General features: G+C 58.7%; 1 protein-coding gene across 12 annotated transcripts; it reads right to left on the bottom strand.

Moving 5' to 3' along the window:
- Positions 1–115: 115 nt before the first annotated feature.
- SSBP4 (single stranded DNA binding protein 4) lies at positions 116–15,082 on the bottom strand. 12 transcript variants are annotated; one of them, XM_016132363.2, is made up of 18 exons: positions 14,720–15,080; positions 7,373–7,445; positions 7,017–7,078; positions 6,846–6,904; positions 3,692–3,781; positions 3,147–3,212; positions 2,881–2,940; positions 2,726–2,795; positions 2,496–2,563; positions 2,350–2,417; positions 2,034–2,079; positions 1,899–1,943; positions 1,745–1,799; positions 1,596–1,666; positions 1,445–1,523; positions 1,038–1,066; positions 715–938; positions 116–456 (listed from the first exon to the last, which is right to left on the bottom strand). In XM_016132363.2, exons 2-17 carry the CDS (start codon positions 7,432–7,434, stop codon positions 729–731), a joined length of 1,140 nt encoding a protein of 379 aa, XP_015987849.2. In that variant the 5' UTR covers positions 7,435–7,445; positions 14,720–15,080; the 3' UTR covers positions 116–456; positions 715–728. The 12 variants fall into 12 exon arrangements, with proteins under 12 accessions (XP_015987849.2, XP_015987841.1, XP_036090275.1 ...); XM_016132355.2 differs by having other exon boundaries at positions 831–938; positions 6,846–6,930; positions 14,720–15,072; XM_036234382.1 differs by having other exon boundaries at positions 6,846–6,930; positions 14,720–14,778.
- Positions 15,083–15,291: the final 209 nt, after the last annotated feature.

Here is a 15,291-nt window from a genome sequence, read left to right as displayed (position 1 = left end):
GTCCCAACCCTCAGAACCCCTGGGGCTTTTGCCTAACCTCAGCCCTGAAGATGAAGCTGAGACTAAGGGTGGAGGGTGTGGCTACAAGCCAAAGTTGAAGAAATGTAAGACAATACCAAAAACCAAAACAAGTTACATTTATTAATGGGGTCCATCCCGGTTGTCCAGGGGAAAGGAGATCCCCCCCACCCCAGGAGTCCCCAGAACAAAATAGAAATGAGAGAAGAACCCATACAAGAAAGAGCCTCTGAGGTCCTTGTGTTTTTTATAAAATGAGAGTCCTTAATGTGGGGCCTCCAAGCCTTGACCAGGAGTCCAGTTGCCCCGAGGTGTGACCTCAGACCCTGACCTGAAGACCACCCAAGCCCCTGACAGGGACAGTGGATAGAGGCCAAGGCCGGCAGTGAGCAACGGGCTGCTGCCCCATCACACGCTCATGGTCATCCCAGGCGAGTACTGCAGAGAAATGGGGGGGTGGCGCGCAGAGCGGGCTCAGCTCTGCCCTAGGCTGGGACCAACCCCTCCCCTCCCCCCCAAAAAACAGATGGGTCTGGGCGGAGGTGGAAAGAAGGGGAGGGAGCAGGTATCAAAGTTAAGGAGGTGAGGCCACCCTGGGGCATGGGTCTCAGAATAGGGGCAGGATAGGGGCGGGGCTAGTGAGACCAGGGCGGGGGAGGGGAGGGAAGGGGAAGGATGCCGCGGCTGCCCCCCCACCTGGCCCGCCGCGGTCACGGTCTTGCTCTGGCCCCCCGGCCGCCCCGCCGGGGCCTGCCCGCCAGGCCCCTCCGGCCCGACGCCGCCGCGGGTGGGGAGTCGACGCAGTCGCTTACGCTTTCGCTCGGGAACGGGTGCAGGAAGGTCCCTGCGGCCGCCATCTCGCCATCGTCCCGCGGGGTGCCTGGGGCAGTGCTAAGGCCGGCCACGGCGCTGGGGGAGCTCTGGGGGCGGCCGAGGTGAGTGTGCGATTCCCGCCGGCCAGTCAGGCCCCTTATTCGGCCCGCCCCGAACCCTTGCCCCACCCGAGTTCAGCCCCTCACCTTTGGCAACCCATCCATGTCGCCCGAGCCTGTGGACGACAGACACACGAGGACACACAGTTCAGATGCGTCTGCACCGGGCTCACCCCTCCACCCCCGAGCCCAGGGTCTATAGACCTCTTGACTCCTCCAGCGGCTGGGCACCCCCTCCCTTGGGCCAACCCGCTGGAGATCCTGGGCAGAGGGCCGGGAGGGGGATCAGCGCTGGCTGCCAACCAAGAGTTCTCACGGCTTAGTTGCTGGACCCTCCCCCAGAGCAACCCATTGTCACTGAACCGCCCACGGAGGATTGGCACGACCCAGACGCCCCCACAGGGAACACAGGTGAAGGGGCAGGGGAGGCCGCCAGGGGGCGCAAGAGGCTCATGGAACAACTCAGGAGGAGAGCGTCCAGGCTACCCACTCACCCAGGGATCCGTTCACGTGGTGAGGTTCCAGTGCACTCATAGCGGCCATGGGGCCCTCGGAGCCGGGGCCGAGCGGGAACTGTGAGCAGAACCGTAGAGTGGGATTTGAGCCACTGCCTCCAGCGGCACCACCCCGCAGCTCCCTACTTACATTAGCTCTGCCAGTGCTTGGCCCCATGGGGTTCATGATGGTATACATGTTCTCGCTGGAGTTGGTGGAGTCTGGGGAAAGGATGCAGTAGGGCGTGAGGGAGGCCCCCAAGCACACCCCTCGCCATGCCCCCACTCAGGCCCTACTACCTCCAGGGCTGGGCATGATGGGTGTTCCAGGGGGCCCACCTCCTCCTGGGGGTCCCTGTGCACAGAGGGAGAGAAGGTGAGAAAGGCCCCCCATCTACCATCCAACAACTGCCCACCCCACCCCACCTGGTGGCCCATTCTCGGCCCCACTCACCCCACTCACCGTGTAGCTGCTGGGGGACGAGGAGGAATAGGGGATCTAGGGAAAGGGGCAGTGTGAGCAATCTGCCCATTGTACCCCTCACATCCCTAACCTAACCCACCCCCCACTCCACATTCCTCTACTCACTGAGTTGCCACTAGGGCTGGCCCAAGGGCCCCGTACTCCAGAACCCCTGTAAGAGACCATGGGTGGAACCTGGAGGCTGGACCAGGCAGCATTCCCACACACACCCCGCCCCACTGGAAAACCAGTCAGGCCCCCACAGCAGATGTTGGCTAAGCAGCAATTACTTGGAAGTCCCAACCCTTCACTCACTGGCCTTTGGGCCTCAGTTTCCCCACCTAACAGTGGAATAAACAATATTCCAGGCTGTTGTGTAGATCCAACCCAAGAAGCTGGGTGGCCCCCATGGGCATATTCCTAGGGTCCCTTAGGGCCTTACATGTTCATTGTGGGCAGGCCTGGGCCAGTGAGGGAATTGGGTGGGGGCCGCATGCCACCTCCATAGCTCTGTGAAGATGAAAGGGCTGTGAGTACACGCCCAGAGGAGAGAACCCTTGAAGCCCCCCACTTGGGCCCACCCCTTACCTGGGGCCCGACGTTGGCCATGCCCCGTGGAGGAGTCACCCTTTGCATTGGGCCCATGCTCGGATGCCCTGGGGTGAGGGCAGAAAGAAGGTATCTCAGGCCGGGACAACTCCCCAGTAAGAACATGCGCTTAGGTGGGGGGTCTGCAACATGAGGCAGCAGGGACAGGACACTTAAAGCTGGGGTCCTGAAGGTGGTAGGGGGACACCAGCTAGAGCTTCCCTACTCACCCTGAGCACGTGGGGAGGGGTCCATGGCGCCAGGGAGGAGGGGCTGGGAGCCAGGGAGGCCCACAGGAGGCTGTGGAGGGGGTGTGGCAGCACTGAGTGTGGGTGCCTCCACCCCAGCCCAGCTCCTGCCCCCCTTCCCATTTTCCCTCTCTCACCTGACTCGGCATCCGCAGGGTGGGCCGGGGGCCCCCTGGGAACCGCGGTGACATGAAGGGCTGGAAAAGGTGGGCTGGGGGTCAGCACCTCCCCCGACCTGTTCATCTCCCTCAAAGCTACCCAGTTCCTGCTGCGCCCAGGCCACTAGCCTGGCTTGCCCTCTCCTCCAGGCCAAGCCAGCAAACCACAACTGGCTCCTGGTGCATGCAAGTGCAGAGGGCCAGGGAGTGTGTGGGCGAAGGGGCGGAGCATCACAGGTCCTTACCTGAACATGAGGCCCCATCATGGGGGCGTTGAGGTTGTGGGAGGGCGGCTGGGAGCCAGGGGGGCCCTAGGAGTACAGAACCAGGTGGTTTGGGAAGAGCAAGATCACCTGAAGCTGTTTCCTGGGGGCCCTACTGAGCCTGACTGGGGATGAGACACCAAGGAGGCAAGAGGGTGGGACACCCATCTGCAAGACTGGGTGCGCCCCCTATGGGAGGGGTCACAGGCAGGAGGCTGGCTCACAGAGCTATGCTCTGCAGACCCAGGCACCCTGGCAAGCACACCCACAGGTCAAGTGCACAGAGACCCCACCCTCCCCTGTACTGCAGCCCAGGCACTATGGCCACACCCTCCATACCCTTGCCAGCCCCACCGGGGCCCACATGTGTTTCCCCACTGCACCCACACACTCCCACCCAACTATAGCTTGCCCATCTCAAGGCCTCTCCCAACATGGGACTTCCATCCCCGTCACTGCCCACATCTGTCACCCTTCAACACATGTGCACAGGGTTAAGGGACAAGGGGCCCCAGCTCTGGCTGTACCTGGAAGAAGCCAGGTGCCATGGGACCTGCTGCCATTGCATCGTTGGGGCCCATGCTCCCCATCACAGGGCTGGGGGCAGCTGCAGCGCTCTGGAGGGGTAGGGGAGACTTGAGGGCTAGGTCAGGCCACTTCCTGCCCCAGTGTTTCATCCTCTCAAGTAGCCTGTCCCACAGAACAGGGAACCCAGGCCATCTGACCCTCTGACCACACATAGGATGCCTAGAGGGTCCTCTAGGTGACAGAACAGCTGTTCCCCCTTCCAACCCCATTTATCAACCCTGACATGACCACAAATTCAGATTCACTGGGTGGCCTCAGTAGGGGCTCTGCTTCCTTGCTGCACCTGAGACTCTGGAGGTAGTCAGGGCCCAGCTGGGCTAAGCCCATAACCCAGGAAGGACAGGGATCCAGAAATCTCAGCACCCAAAGTCCTGAGCCTGAGGATTGTGGGAGTCTAAAATGCCAACCACCCAGGACTGACATGCACTCAGCCATCCAGCACTGGCTGGTTCTGTCTGAATCCAGCTTCCTGTGGTTGGGGCACAGTCTCCCACCCTTGACCCTTCCAACCACCCTGTGTCCTCTGGCTGGTAAGGCAGCTTAGCTGGACCCCCAGCTCTACCCAACATTCCCCAAATAAACAGACAAAAGATCAGTTGGCAGCTTCAAGATGAACCTTCCTCTTTGAGGCTCCTTGGAGCTTCAGCACAGACCATTTCCCTGCCCCTCCGGGAGGAAGGGAAGAGCAGGACTCCCTAGGTTCTGTCTCCAGGCCCCAAACCTTTTTTCAGATGGAGGAGGGGAGAAGGTGCCAGAAGGGTGTTCCATTGTGGGCCAAGGGCAGAGATGCTGGTGGCAGGCCCGAGCTGGCAGGGGGCAGGCTGACAGGTCACTTCCTCTAGTTGGTTCTAAGTCCCAGGCTTGTCAGCCTTTGGGGCTCACAGAGCAGGGGAAAAGGGTTAGTCTACAGCACAGAGGGAACACAGCAAAGGATGGGTAAGGACATTGAGGAGACAGGGAGCACTTTTCCCAGGGCCTTTTGACTCCTGGCTGTCTGCATCACCTGCCCTCCCCCATCAGGCCTAAGAAGGAAGGGGATAGTCTGTCCTGGTCACAGTTGTCCCAGGGGCTGGTGAAAGCCAGCACACAGGGCACTCAGGAATTTCTGGAACTGCAGCCATTTGGGCTCAGAGGGGTTAAGCACTTGCCCACAGCACAATCACACAGCACTTCCTGCCCTACAGGAGTGGGGTAAGGGGCCCCTACAGACACACCCCTCCCTCAGCGGGACTACAGCCTACAGCCAGGCTCCCTTCCTGCTCTTCAAAGGTCAGCCTCTAAAAGATTCCTGCCAGGCCCCAAGCTAGGGGTACCAGGAGGAGCTTCCCCAGGCCTACTGTGGCTGAGAACTCCCAGCACAAGTCATCTGACAGCCCATGGGACCCTGGGGCAGGGGACAAAGTTCTCAGCCCCTTCTCAGCTGTGTGGGTCCCTCCTGCCTCTGTCTCATTCTTCACACACAGCCCCATGGCATGGAGCAGCTACCCAGGCAGGTGCTTGCCCGAGTAGCTGGAGGGGGACACCTCTGAGCCCTGAGTGTGTCTACCCTCCACTGCCTACCCCATAGAGAGGGCAGAGTGGGGGGAGCAGCCACCTTTCTGAGCCATAGCAGGCGTCAGAGTGTTTCCTGGTGGGAGAAGGCTGAGGTGGGGGCAGCTGCACACCTAGATCTAGCCCACGAGTTGTGAGGGTAGAGATAAGACAGGGTACCCCTCATCCCTGCGGCTCCCCAATTCTAGGCGCTGAAGGGTTAATGCACGACCAGCCCACCCTCCCTGGCATGAGGCTGGAACTGGACACCCCCATGTCAATCCACCCAGAGGCGCTGGCCTGCGTTGCCATGATTACGGGCTGGGCTTGCTCCTGTTTCCTGGAGACGCCAAGGTAACCCAGAGCTGGGAGGGTCGGGGAGACAGACAAAGCACCCCCACCTGGAGTGGCAGTTGTAGGAACCTGTTACCCAGTGTGTGCCCCTGGCCCACGGTGCCCGCTCCAGCTCCCCCTACACGCCCCGCTGCCATGGTAAACCGGCACTCACTGGGAAGCACTGAGCTGCCAACATGGAGCTCTTGAGCCCCGCCCTTCAGGGAGGCCAGACTCCAGCTGGGGCACTGCAGGGGGCACTGTGAGAGATGAGAGATCGGAAGGGGAACTCCCCCAGGGACACCAGAGAGGTGCAGGGAAGGGCCCACAAGGCATCAGGCACGCACAGCTCCAGACAGTTCTGGTGACACCAGAACACGAGGACGGCAAATGCACAATGAAGCCTGATGGGGGCGAAGAGCAGAGACCCTGGCTCCCATGCATGCGTGTACAGCGTGCACGGGGTGACTTCAGGGATGTGGTGAACCCCCTCACCCCTCACAGCTGCACCCTGGCCCTGCAGAGGCCTGCGCTCAGGTGCCACTGCAGATAGTGGAGGCAGCCAGCCTGGAGAGGCCCAAGGGGAAGAGGTGAGGGCACCAGCTGAAGAGCTGGAGCACAAGGAGAAGAGTGGAAAGGGGGAACTCCCCCTGAGCCGCTGCTTCCCCATCAGACCCACAGCCCCTGTCCCCCAGGTTCTCCCTGACCTGTAATCGACCTCTCTGAGGGGCCAGAGTCAAGCGGATAAAGGCAGGGGGCTGCCATCTGTTCCCCTGACAAGATGCCACCCAGGCCCCTCTCTAGACAAGCCTCTGATGCCACATACCCCACACATCCCCCCACTCGACTGGGAGGGAAACCGAAGCCAAAACAGTAAGTCACAGCCCTAGTCACATAGCAAGGTCAGAAAGTGGCCTAAGCGCTATCAGCCACCCCCAGCATCCCCAGTGGGGGCCGGGCTCCCACTTCGGGAGGCTCAGAAAGGCTGGGGTGGCAGAGGAGAGGTAGTGGTGGAGGTAGGAGCTGCAGTGTCTACCCTGGACCACTGGGCTAAGTGAAGGGGGAGAGGAGTTGGCCTCAGGAAGGTGTGGGGGCTGCAGTGCAGTGGAATGAGCCTCTACCATCCTGTGAGTGACCCTTTGCCCAGCCCATGGTAAACCAGGCCCAGGCGACAAAGCCTCCCCCAGGCCCCACCTCCCTGCCAGTGCCTGTCCCTGGGGTGGGACTCACGTAGTCCTGGAAGGCCTTGGCCTCACTCGAGTGCTCACATGCCTCTCTGCGGTCAGGTGCTGCACAGTACAAGTCCCAGAACACACTGTGGGCGGCAGGGGGGATAATGGTTTCCCCATGCGCCCCCACCCAGCCCCCTCCATGGTCTGTCCATGCCAGCCCTGCACGCACCACCACCAGGAATGCAGGAAGCCTGGGGGCTCCCCCAGCGTGATGTTCTTCTCCCAGCGGATCTGCAGAGGAGAGGGAAGGCAGGTGAGGGGCCGCCGCCCACATGATTCTGCCTTACCTCAGGCAGAGAACACAGGGCAGGACCAGTGGACCAAAGAATGGGAGCTGGGAGCAGACAACTAGGTGAGTACAGGAGCAGTGGATGGACAAATAGGGGCTTGTATGCCGGCCATGGGCCCAGACCCACCCCAGCCCTCAGTTCTCAGGGCCATCAAGAGGGGACATCCAATACCACCACTGGAGCACCGATGGAAACTGGGAGAAGAGGACCCTGGGGTGTGTCCAGGCCAGCTTACCTCAGACAGGAAGGTCTGGGCTGACTTCTGGGCACCGACATGCAGCAGGTACTCATACACATACAGTGCCAACCTGCGGGCAGGGTGGGGACGGCTCAGGCTCTCAGGCCAGGCAGATGGGCAGGTGGAGATGAGGGGCAGAAGGCCCACAGTGAGCCCTCATCGCATCCACCTCCAGCCTCATTCACTGCCCCCATTTGGTCCCCTCATCCTCCCCATCTCCCCCACCTCTCACAGGAGATGGCATCCTCACAAGTTGTTCAGCCTGACCGACTCCTGTACAGCCATCGACACCCAGCCTGCAGGCCCCTCCTCTAGGCGACAGTGGCAGCAGTCCCCGACTTCCCACATGCAGGCCGAATTCTGGTCAGTCCAACACTCCTTCATGGATCAATTCCTAGCCCTATCTTGTTGATGCGAGGACCCCAGAGCAGCCTTGGCCCCAGGGAGGCAGAAGGCTCGTGGGAGTCATTTCAGATTGTGCACTACATGCACTACATAGAGTCTTCCAGCACGTACGTACCCTGAGCCATGTACCCAAGGCCAATACCTCACTCACTCCCAGCCTTGCCTGCTGAGTAAGGAAAGGGCCCTCCCTCCCTGAGGCCTTCCTCCCCCAGATATGCCTGGGCCCCATCGTCTTCCTTGGGATAGGTGCCTGCCAACTATCAGTGCTGCAACTTCTCCATAGGAGCCCCCAGGGAGAGTCTGGGGCAGTGCACGTGGGGAGAGGAGACGAGGCCAGCAGTGCCACTCGGCTGCCAAATACCCACAGTGCACGGTACCCCTGGACACACCAACTCGGCTGCTGCCTACCCAAGAGCATGAGCCAACTGTCAACCAGCAGCAGTCTCTTTGGGCTATACAAGGAGGTCTGCCTAGCCACATCACCTCCCAGGCCTCCCTATCCTCCACCTCTGCCTCCATCTCCCACCCAGTCCCCTATCCATTTTCCACACTGGCTAGCAGAGGGACAAGATTCCACCCTTTAGCCATTCTCCAGCCATCCACTCCACTGACATGGGGCCCTCCAGGCTACTGCCCAGGTGGGCTTGGGAGTCTGGATACGAGATTCGGAGCTCCCTAAGGGCCAGCCTGAGGCTATGCCTCCAGCTCGGCTGCTGCTCTACCCTGGCTGATGGCCCCAACTAAAAATAACCTTGCTTTAATTCATGCTCCTGCTCTCCTACCGTTCCCAACCAAGCCCCATGATCCTAGATCCTCCCATCCCAGCCATGCCATCAGACCCCCACCAGCTCCCAGTCAGAACTCACTGAGGTTGTTCCAATCCTCTGTCCTGGCCCCTAGTACCCACCCCACAGGTCTGCCCTTGCCCTGGATCCTCTTCCTTCCTTCATCTACCCATCCATCTTTTCTTTTTTTCATTCATTCATTCATTCATTCATTCATTCAACAATCACCCAGCGCTTTCTCATGCAGTGAACACAACAGACCCCTGTACCCCTGGAAGGACAGTAAGGCAACAATACAAGAAGGTAAGTTATATGGTATGGTGAGTTGGAAGACAGAGTGTGCTATGCAAGGACAAGGGGGCACCACTGGGGGGTTTGGGTAGTAGCTGTCCCAGGGCAAGACATGTCCTTGGCTCACTCACACTACACCATGTACCCTGTGACAAACACTCAAGGGACAGGAGTCCCTGTCCGCTACCACAGAGGGGTAGGACTCATGGTAGTCTTGCAGCTCTGAGTGTGTGTCCTCTGACTGGCTGCAGTCCCCACTGCATAATCACACCTCTCTTGGCAGCACCATCAGCCCAGGCCCCGCCAAATTCTGACACTGCCCACTCTGGCAGTCTCCAGCATCTGCCCCTCTCCAGCACAGTGACCTTCCTGCCCGAACCCCACCCACCCACCCCCACCCTCCAGGCTCACCTGTCCAATTCGCTCCTGTGATCCCACCCCTTCTCAAGGCTGGAGAGTGAGATGCTCAGAGACAGGAAGCAATACAGAACAGGGGGTCCAGGGTGAGGGGAGGGCATGGGCTATACTCTAGCTAACCCTCAGGGACAGAAGGCTCTCCTCAGGATTCCCTGAGCCTCCTGAAGAAGTGGCCCTTGGCCCTACCACATCCATCATGGGCTCCATGCTGCCAGCCCACTGGACCTTCTGTCTCCCCTGGCCCTAGACTTTGCAGTGGTAGCATCTGACCCACCACACAGGTCTAGGAACCCACCTTTGCCTGTTCTCCCCCTCAGCCCAGGCCTCTCTTCTCCCCTCTCTGGGTAGCCTCCCTCCAACTCCGATGACATCTTCATACAGCTGTCCACAGGGCACTACAGCCTAGTCTCCCTGAACTCCGGATCCACTCTCCACCTGGTATCAAAAGGCCCAGACCTGACATGCCCCTCCACTGGCTTCTTCCACACTGCTGCCCTGCCCTGTGTGGTCTGACCGGGGTAGTCTGGCCTTGATTCATGTAGATATATGGCACATGTTGTCCCTGAGATAACTACTTATTGAATTTAGGGTAAAATCTTAAGGAAAATGCTGTCCTCTGCACACCTAGTACAGGCCACCAACTCTCTTACTTAGATTTTGACAGGGCCCCTCCAACGGCTGCTCTCTTTCAGCTTCTAGTCTCCACACACCCCTTACAGCACTCCTCACTCACACCCTCCAGTGCCCTACCACACATACTGGCCACCCTCCACCTCAGGGCTTTGCATAAGCTGTTCTTCCATCTGGGTACTTCTGCCTAGAGATCTTCGTGGCTCCACTGTCACCTGTCAGAGGCTTCCCTATCACATATAACCCCTACCCTGACCCATCATCTTATTAATTAATCCCCACCTGACATGTCTCTCTGCTCACTGCCTGCAGCCCCCACTGGAATGTAGCTAGGAGGGCAAGGATTGGGTCTCTTTCCCTCCCTGCTGAGCTCACAAGAGTAACCTGGGCCCCAGATGCCAGACCTGCTCCTGAGATGTTTGGAGAACTAAATGAGGTGGTCACTGAGCATTGGCAAAGGTCGGTGCTTACTATTTCAGTGTTAAGGATTTGGGGTTTTATCCCAAGAACAAAGAGAAGCCAGAGAGTATTCTCGGTTTTGCTGACTTCTCTTACAAGTTGGCACTTTAATTTTTACCAGGATTGAGTTTCAGGGAGGAATTCTGGACTGTTTTTCTTGTTTTCAGTGAAAAGTTCTGAAACAGGGACATTCAGCCAGGTTGTTTCGGGTCTTCCGGGAAGGACTTCAGCCTGATGGTCCAGGTTCTAAGCTCATTACAGGGAAGGGCAGGGCTCTAGATCCAAAACTCAATGTAACGAATGACCCACCCCTCCTTCTGCAAGAGGGCATGTGGGCGGCAGGGAGCATGAGGCAGTGCAGGGAGGCCCTCCCTCCAGAAGGAACGGTACCTGGCCTTGGAGTGTTCACAGGGAGAAGATGCACATGGGCTGTGCAGGTAAGTGGTGATCTAATGGGATGTGAGAGACACGTGAACTAAAATGCAGCACAAACACCGTAATTATCAAGAATTACCATAATTATCAGGAATTATGGTAAGGAATGTTCCCTGCCTAGTGCCCTCCTTCCCTTAAAGGCCCTGGATGCACATGCTGCTGGGGGCAGGGCGATGCCCCCTACTCATGAACTTACATCACACCTCCCCTACTTGATCAAATCCACCAGCCATGTCCCACTGATGCCCCCAAAGGGACTCTCCAACCCACATATTTCCTACCTTCCTTTTGCTACCTTCAGCCATCTCTTGCCACCTTCCTCACCACCCTCCTATCAGCTTCTGCCTCTTACAGATTTTCTCCCACCCAGCAGGCAGTTACCCCCAACTCACGAATTCTACCCTGGCCTTCCCCCACCTTCCATTCCCTCCCCAGATGCCTCCTCTTCTCAAGCCCTTCCCCATAGGCTCCCCTGTGTCCACTGGCTCTGCTGCGCCTCCAGGACTTAGCTGGGGAGGGGAGGGGTCCTTCCTCCAGAACCTCTGATCCATGACCCCCGCAACAAGAATGCCATGGCCACACTGAGAAGTGAGACAGACACGCAGTGACTCTCTCAACTGCTGGGCTATTTGCCATCTCAAACCGATCCCAAGGGAAAAACATGAGATGCCCAATAACACTGGCTATGGTCGTCATTTATGAAACTGTTCTAAACCCACTTGGCAGCACTTAAAGTTCTCCAGAGTGTGTGTGTGTATACATATATATGTATATGTACATACACACATATATATGTATATATATGCACATATATACACATATGTATATGTATACACACACGCACACACAGCAGATGTTTAGACCTCTTCCTTCGATTCACCAAGGCAGGGCTTCTGGAGCTCTGGGGGAGAGATACAAAGGAGACAAAGGAGTCTCCAACTGTTCCTGCTATCTTTATCCCTAATTTTAAAAGACCCAAAACCAACCAGCAAATACAAGCACTAGTTAGTTCTGGGTGACAGTTGCTCATGGGCTTCCCCCTAGGCTCAGAATGTTTACTATTTACAGGAGAGGCTGGGTCTTGCTGCAGGCAGCCCACTTGGACCCGAGCCTCCCTCTTGCCCTCCAGGCCACCCCATTATTGTACTTCCCGGACTTTGCTGTGCACCCTTGAGAGCAGGGACCCACAGTAAGTGTCTGTTTCTGGGGCAATCTTGCTCAGATGCCATTTTGAGATGGGGAGTCGGAGGGGCTCAGGAGAAGGAAAGAGAGGAAAACACAGTCCCAGGGTGCCAAGGACTTGAGCAGTACAACCCCCTCACCCCATTTCACAGAGAAGGAAACCGAGGCCCAGAGACAGGAAGTGGCTCGGTTGGTGGCTGCCTGCTAGGAGTACCCTGCCTGCAGTATCTCACCCAGTCCTTGTGAGAATCCTGCAAGGCTGGCAGGCTACACTTCATGTGGGGAAACATGCTCAGAGCAGCCAGCCAGTCCCTCTAGTGTTCTCTGCGTTCAGAACTGGTGAAACTGGCAGGTCACTTCCTCTCCAGGTCCCAGCGGCCTCACCAGTGAAACAGGGGGATGCAACCATCCAGTGTTTGGATAACCCCCTCTCCAGCTCCAAGAGTGAGGCCAGGTTCAAAGAATAAAATCTCTCCTGAGACGTCTGACAAGGTCAAAACTCAACTCCCAACCCCATCGCCAGCAGCTCAAACTTCTGATTCTCTCTGTTTTCTGATCTCCATGGCCGTACCTAAGCTGCCATCAGCAGCTCTCCCCCAGGTCATCCTGGCCTCTACTCCCAACCCCCTGTGAAACCTAGTCCACACAGGAGCCAGAGCGTACTCACACACACAAGCCTCTTTGGCCCATACGGTGCCCTCGTGGGCTGCCTTTCCCCCTACCCATAGCAACAACCCCAGCTCCTTTGCCAGACCTCACCCCAGGGCCCTTGCACTTGGTGTGCCCTCAGTTGCTGCTCTTCTTCCAGGTGTCTGCACACCTGACTGACCCTTCATACTTCACTATCACTTATTTTCCCACTTTGTTTTCTTCATAGACTATCTTGAGATCATCCTTCTGCTTGGCCTCCTATCCATTTGCCCAAGTAAAGAGACCTGCCTCCCTGCTAGGATGTGGGAGTCTTCGGGGCCTAGATCTATCTTCCCAACCACCGCACTCCACCCTAGATGCAGACCAGCACACAACTGTTGAATAAGTGAATTATTCCTGCTGGGCAAGAGGTAGCCCCCAGACCCAAAAACCTGTGTAGGAGGATAGCCAGGGACATGCCAGGATCCCCAGGGGTGGTGCAGCCAAGCCAGACACACCCTTCTTCCAACCTGGGCAGTAGCCAGGTACCAGTTTCAAAAACTCTTCGTGCTTAGTGCCTGGAAATGAAGCATAACCTTATAACAGATGGGCTAAGAGGCCTGGAAAGGCTGTTAGCTGCCTAACATCTTCTGGCAAGAAGAATCTCTTCTCCAAAATGACCCCAAAGCTAGGCAGAGAATGGACACCTGTCTGTGTGAAAGACAAGGGGGGAGGTGGGGGGAGGGGATTGTCACCTAAGGCCAGAGAGGAGAGAGGTGCAGTAAGCCCACATCTAGAGCTCCTCTTCACCGCCCAGGCATACAAGTCCTCACTCCTGGCCTGGCTCTCAAGGAGCATCATTAGGAGACACCCTCCAGAATGACCTAGGCTCCTCTCTGCTCTTGCAGCCTGTTTCCCACCAAGGCCACTCTAGGTAGTTGGACATCTTAGGATCCTGGGAATCGGCCATTGGCCATCAGCCATCAAAAGCTTTCCCTCCTGTGCAGGCCCGTTTCCCTGGCACTTTAACAATACCGCAAGCCACTGGGTGTCCTTGCTGTTGGAAGGTCACAGCTTCCAGACCTTTCAAATCCTCCCCAATCCTAAGGGATGACACTAATTTGCATTTCTAAGGAAAGGAAAGTGAGCCTAGGAGAGGGGCGCTCCCTCACCCAAAGCCACAAAGCAGGTAAGTGGCAGTATCACCTTTGGAATGAGCCTCTCTGCCCTAGACTGAGTTCCCATTTCTGAGAGCCCCCAGCCCCAATTTCCAAGTCTGGGAGTTAGGTACCTGTCTGCCTACCAGCCCAAGAGCACCTGGTACCACAGCCCAGCACCACGCTCAGAATAAGAGGGGGTGCTTGTGGCCTCTGCCGTCCAGGGGCCTCGCCCCAGGACTGAGCCCTACGGTGTTCCTATGGGCCCCACCCAGTTGCCCAGCAGACAGGTGGCTAGGAGCAGGTAGGGCCGGCACCCCTCAAGCTCTCCTCTCCTCTCAAGCTCTTCCCGAGGCGCCGGGGTTCTAGAGAGGCCAGTCTCACTCGGCCCGGAAACTCCCTGGAGGATCCGGGAAGCAGCCGGGATCGCTATCCCGCGCGCATGCAACCTCACTCATCCAAGTCACCACTGTCTGGGAAGTCTCTCGACCCTCCAGTCCCGTTAGGATATCAAGCGCCTCCCTCAAATCTCGCACCCTTGAATCTCGCGCATCCCCGCAAATCTCGACCCCTCGAGTCTCTCACGAGTGCCTCGCGCCCCCTCAAATCTCGCGCCCCTAGGGGCTCCCGCACCCCTTTAACTCTCATGCCCTCTCAGGTCTCGCGCTTCCCTTCAAACCTCACGACTCTGCGTCCCTCAAGCCCTGAGTCTCGCGCGCCCCTTCAAATCCCGCGACCCCTGATGCCCCTTGGGTCTAGCGCACTCCCACAGATCTCGCGACCCCTCGAGGTACTCGGGTCTCGCACGCCCCTGCAAATCTCGTGGCCCCTCGAGCGCGCTCGGGATCCGCACGCCGGGCAACCCGCGCCCACGTGCCCGCGCGATGCCCGCCAGCGTTGGGGCCCACGGAAGCCGCGCGACCGCGGAGTCCTGCCCCCGGTCCCCGACTCACTTCTCGCGGGCCTGGCTGTCGGAGGGCACGGCCGAGCCCTTGCCCCCCTTGGCGTACATGCTGCTCCAAGCCGCCGCCACCAGGGCCCACACCTGTCAGGCGGCGCCGCTGGCGGCGCTTGCCGTAGCCATAGCTACCCCGCGCCTCGGGCCTCAACGCCCTGAGCCCCGCGCGGGCACCACAGGCATCATCCGCGCGGGGGAGCTCCACACGGCCGCGGCGGCGGCAGCGGCAGCAGCAGCTCTAGCTTTACCCACGGGTTTATTTTCTTCCTCTCTTCCTTCTGCGCGGGCTGTTCCGGGAAGCGCGCGCCCCCTCCTCCTGCCGCGCGCGCGCCCTCGCCCGCCACCTCCCCGCCGCCCGCGGGCGCCGCTCTTAAAGGGGCGATGGCGAGTGCACGGGTGGGTCCCACTGTCGGGATCGTGGGCCGAGCGCGCACGCGCAGTGCCCGCCCGAGGGGGGGGGGCGGCTAGACTCATGCGAGGCACGAGTTAGGAAGGCCACCAGGAGATGCACAGCAGGATACGGCTGATCTCGGCTGTACATACACTCCCCAGATAGGACCAGCCACC

The sequence above is a fragment of the Rousettus aegyptiacus genome, unplaced genomic scaffold (genome assembly GCF_014176215.1).
Source record: "Rousettus aegyptiacus isolate mRouAeg1 unplaced genomic scaffold, mRouAeg1.p scaffold_m13_p_16, whole genome shotgun sequence".
In the NCBI taxonomy this organism is placed as follows: Eukaryota; Metazoa; Chordata; class Mammalia; order Chiroptera; family Pteropodidae; genus Rousettus; species Rousettus aegyptiacus.
This window is presented reverse-complemented; position numbering and strand designations above follow the sequence as displayed.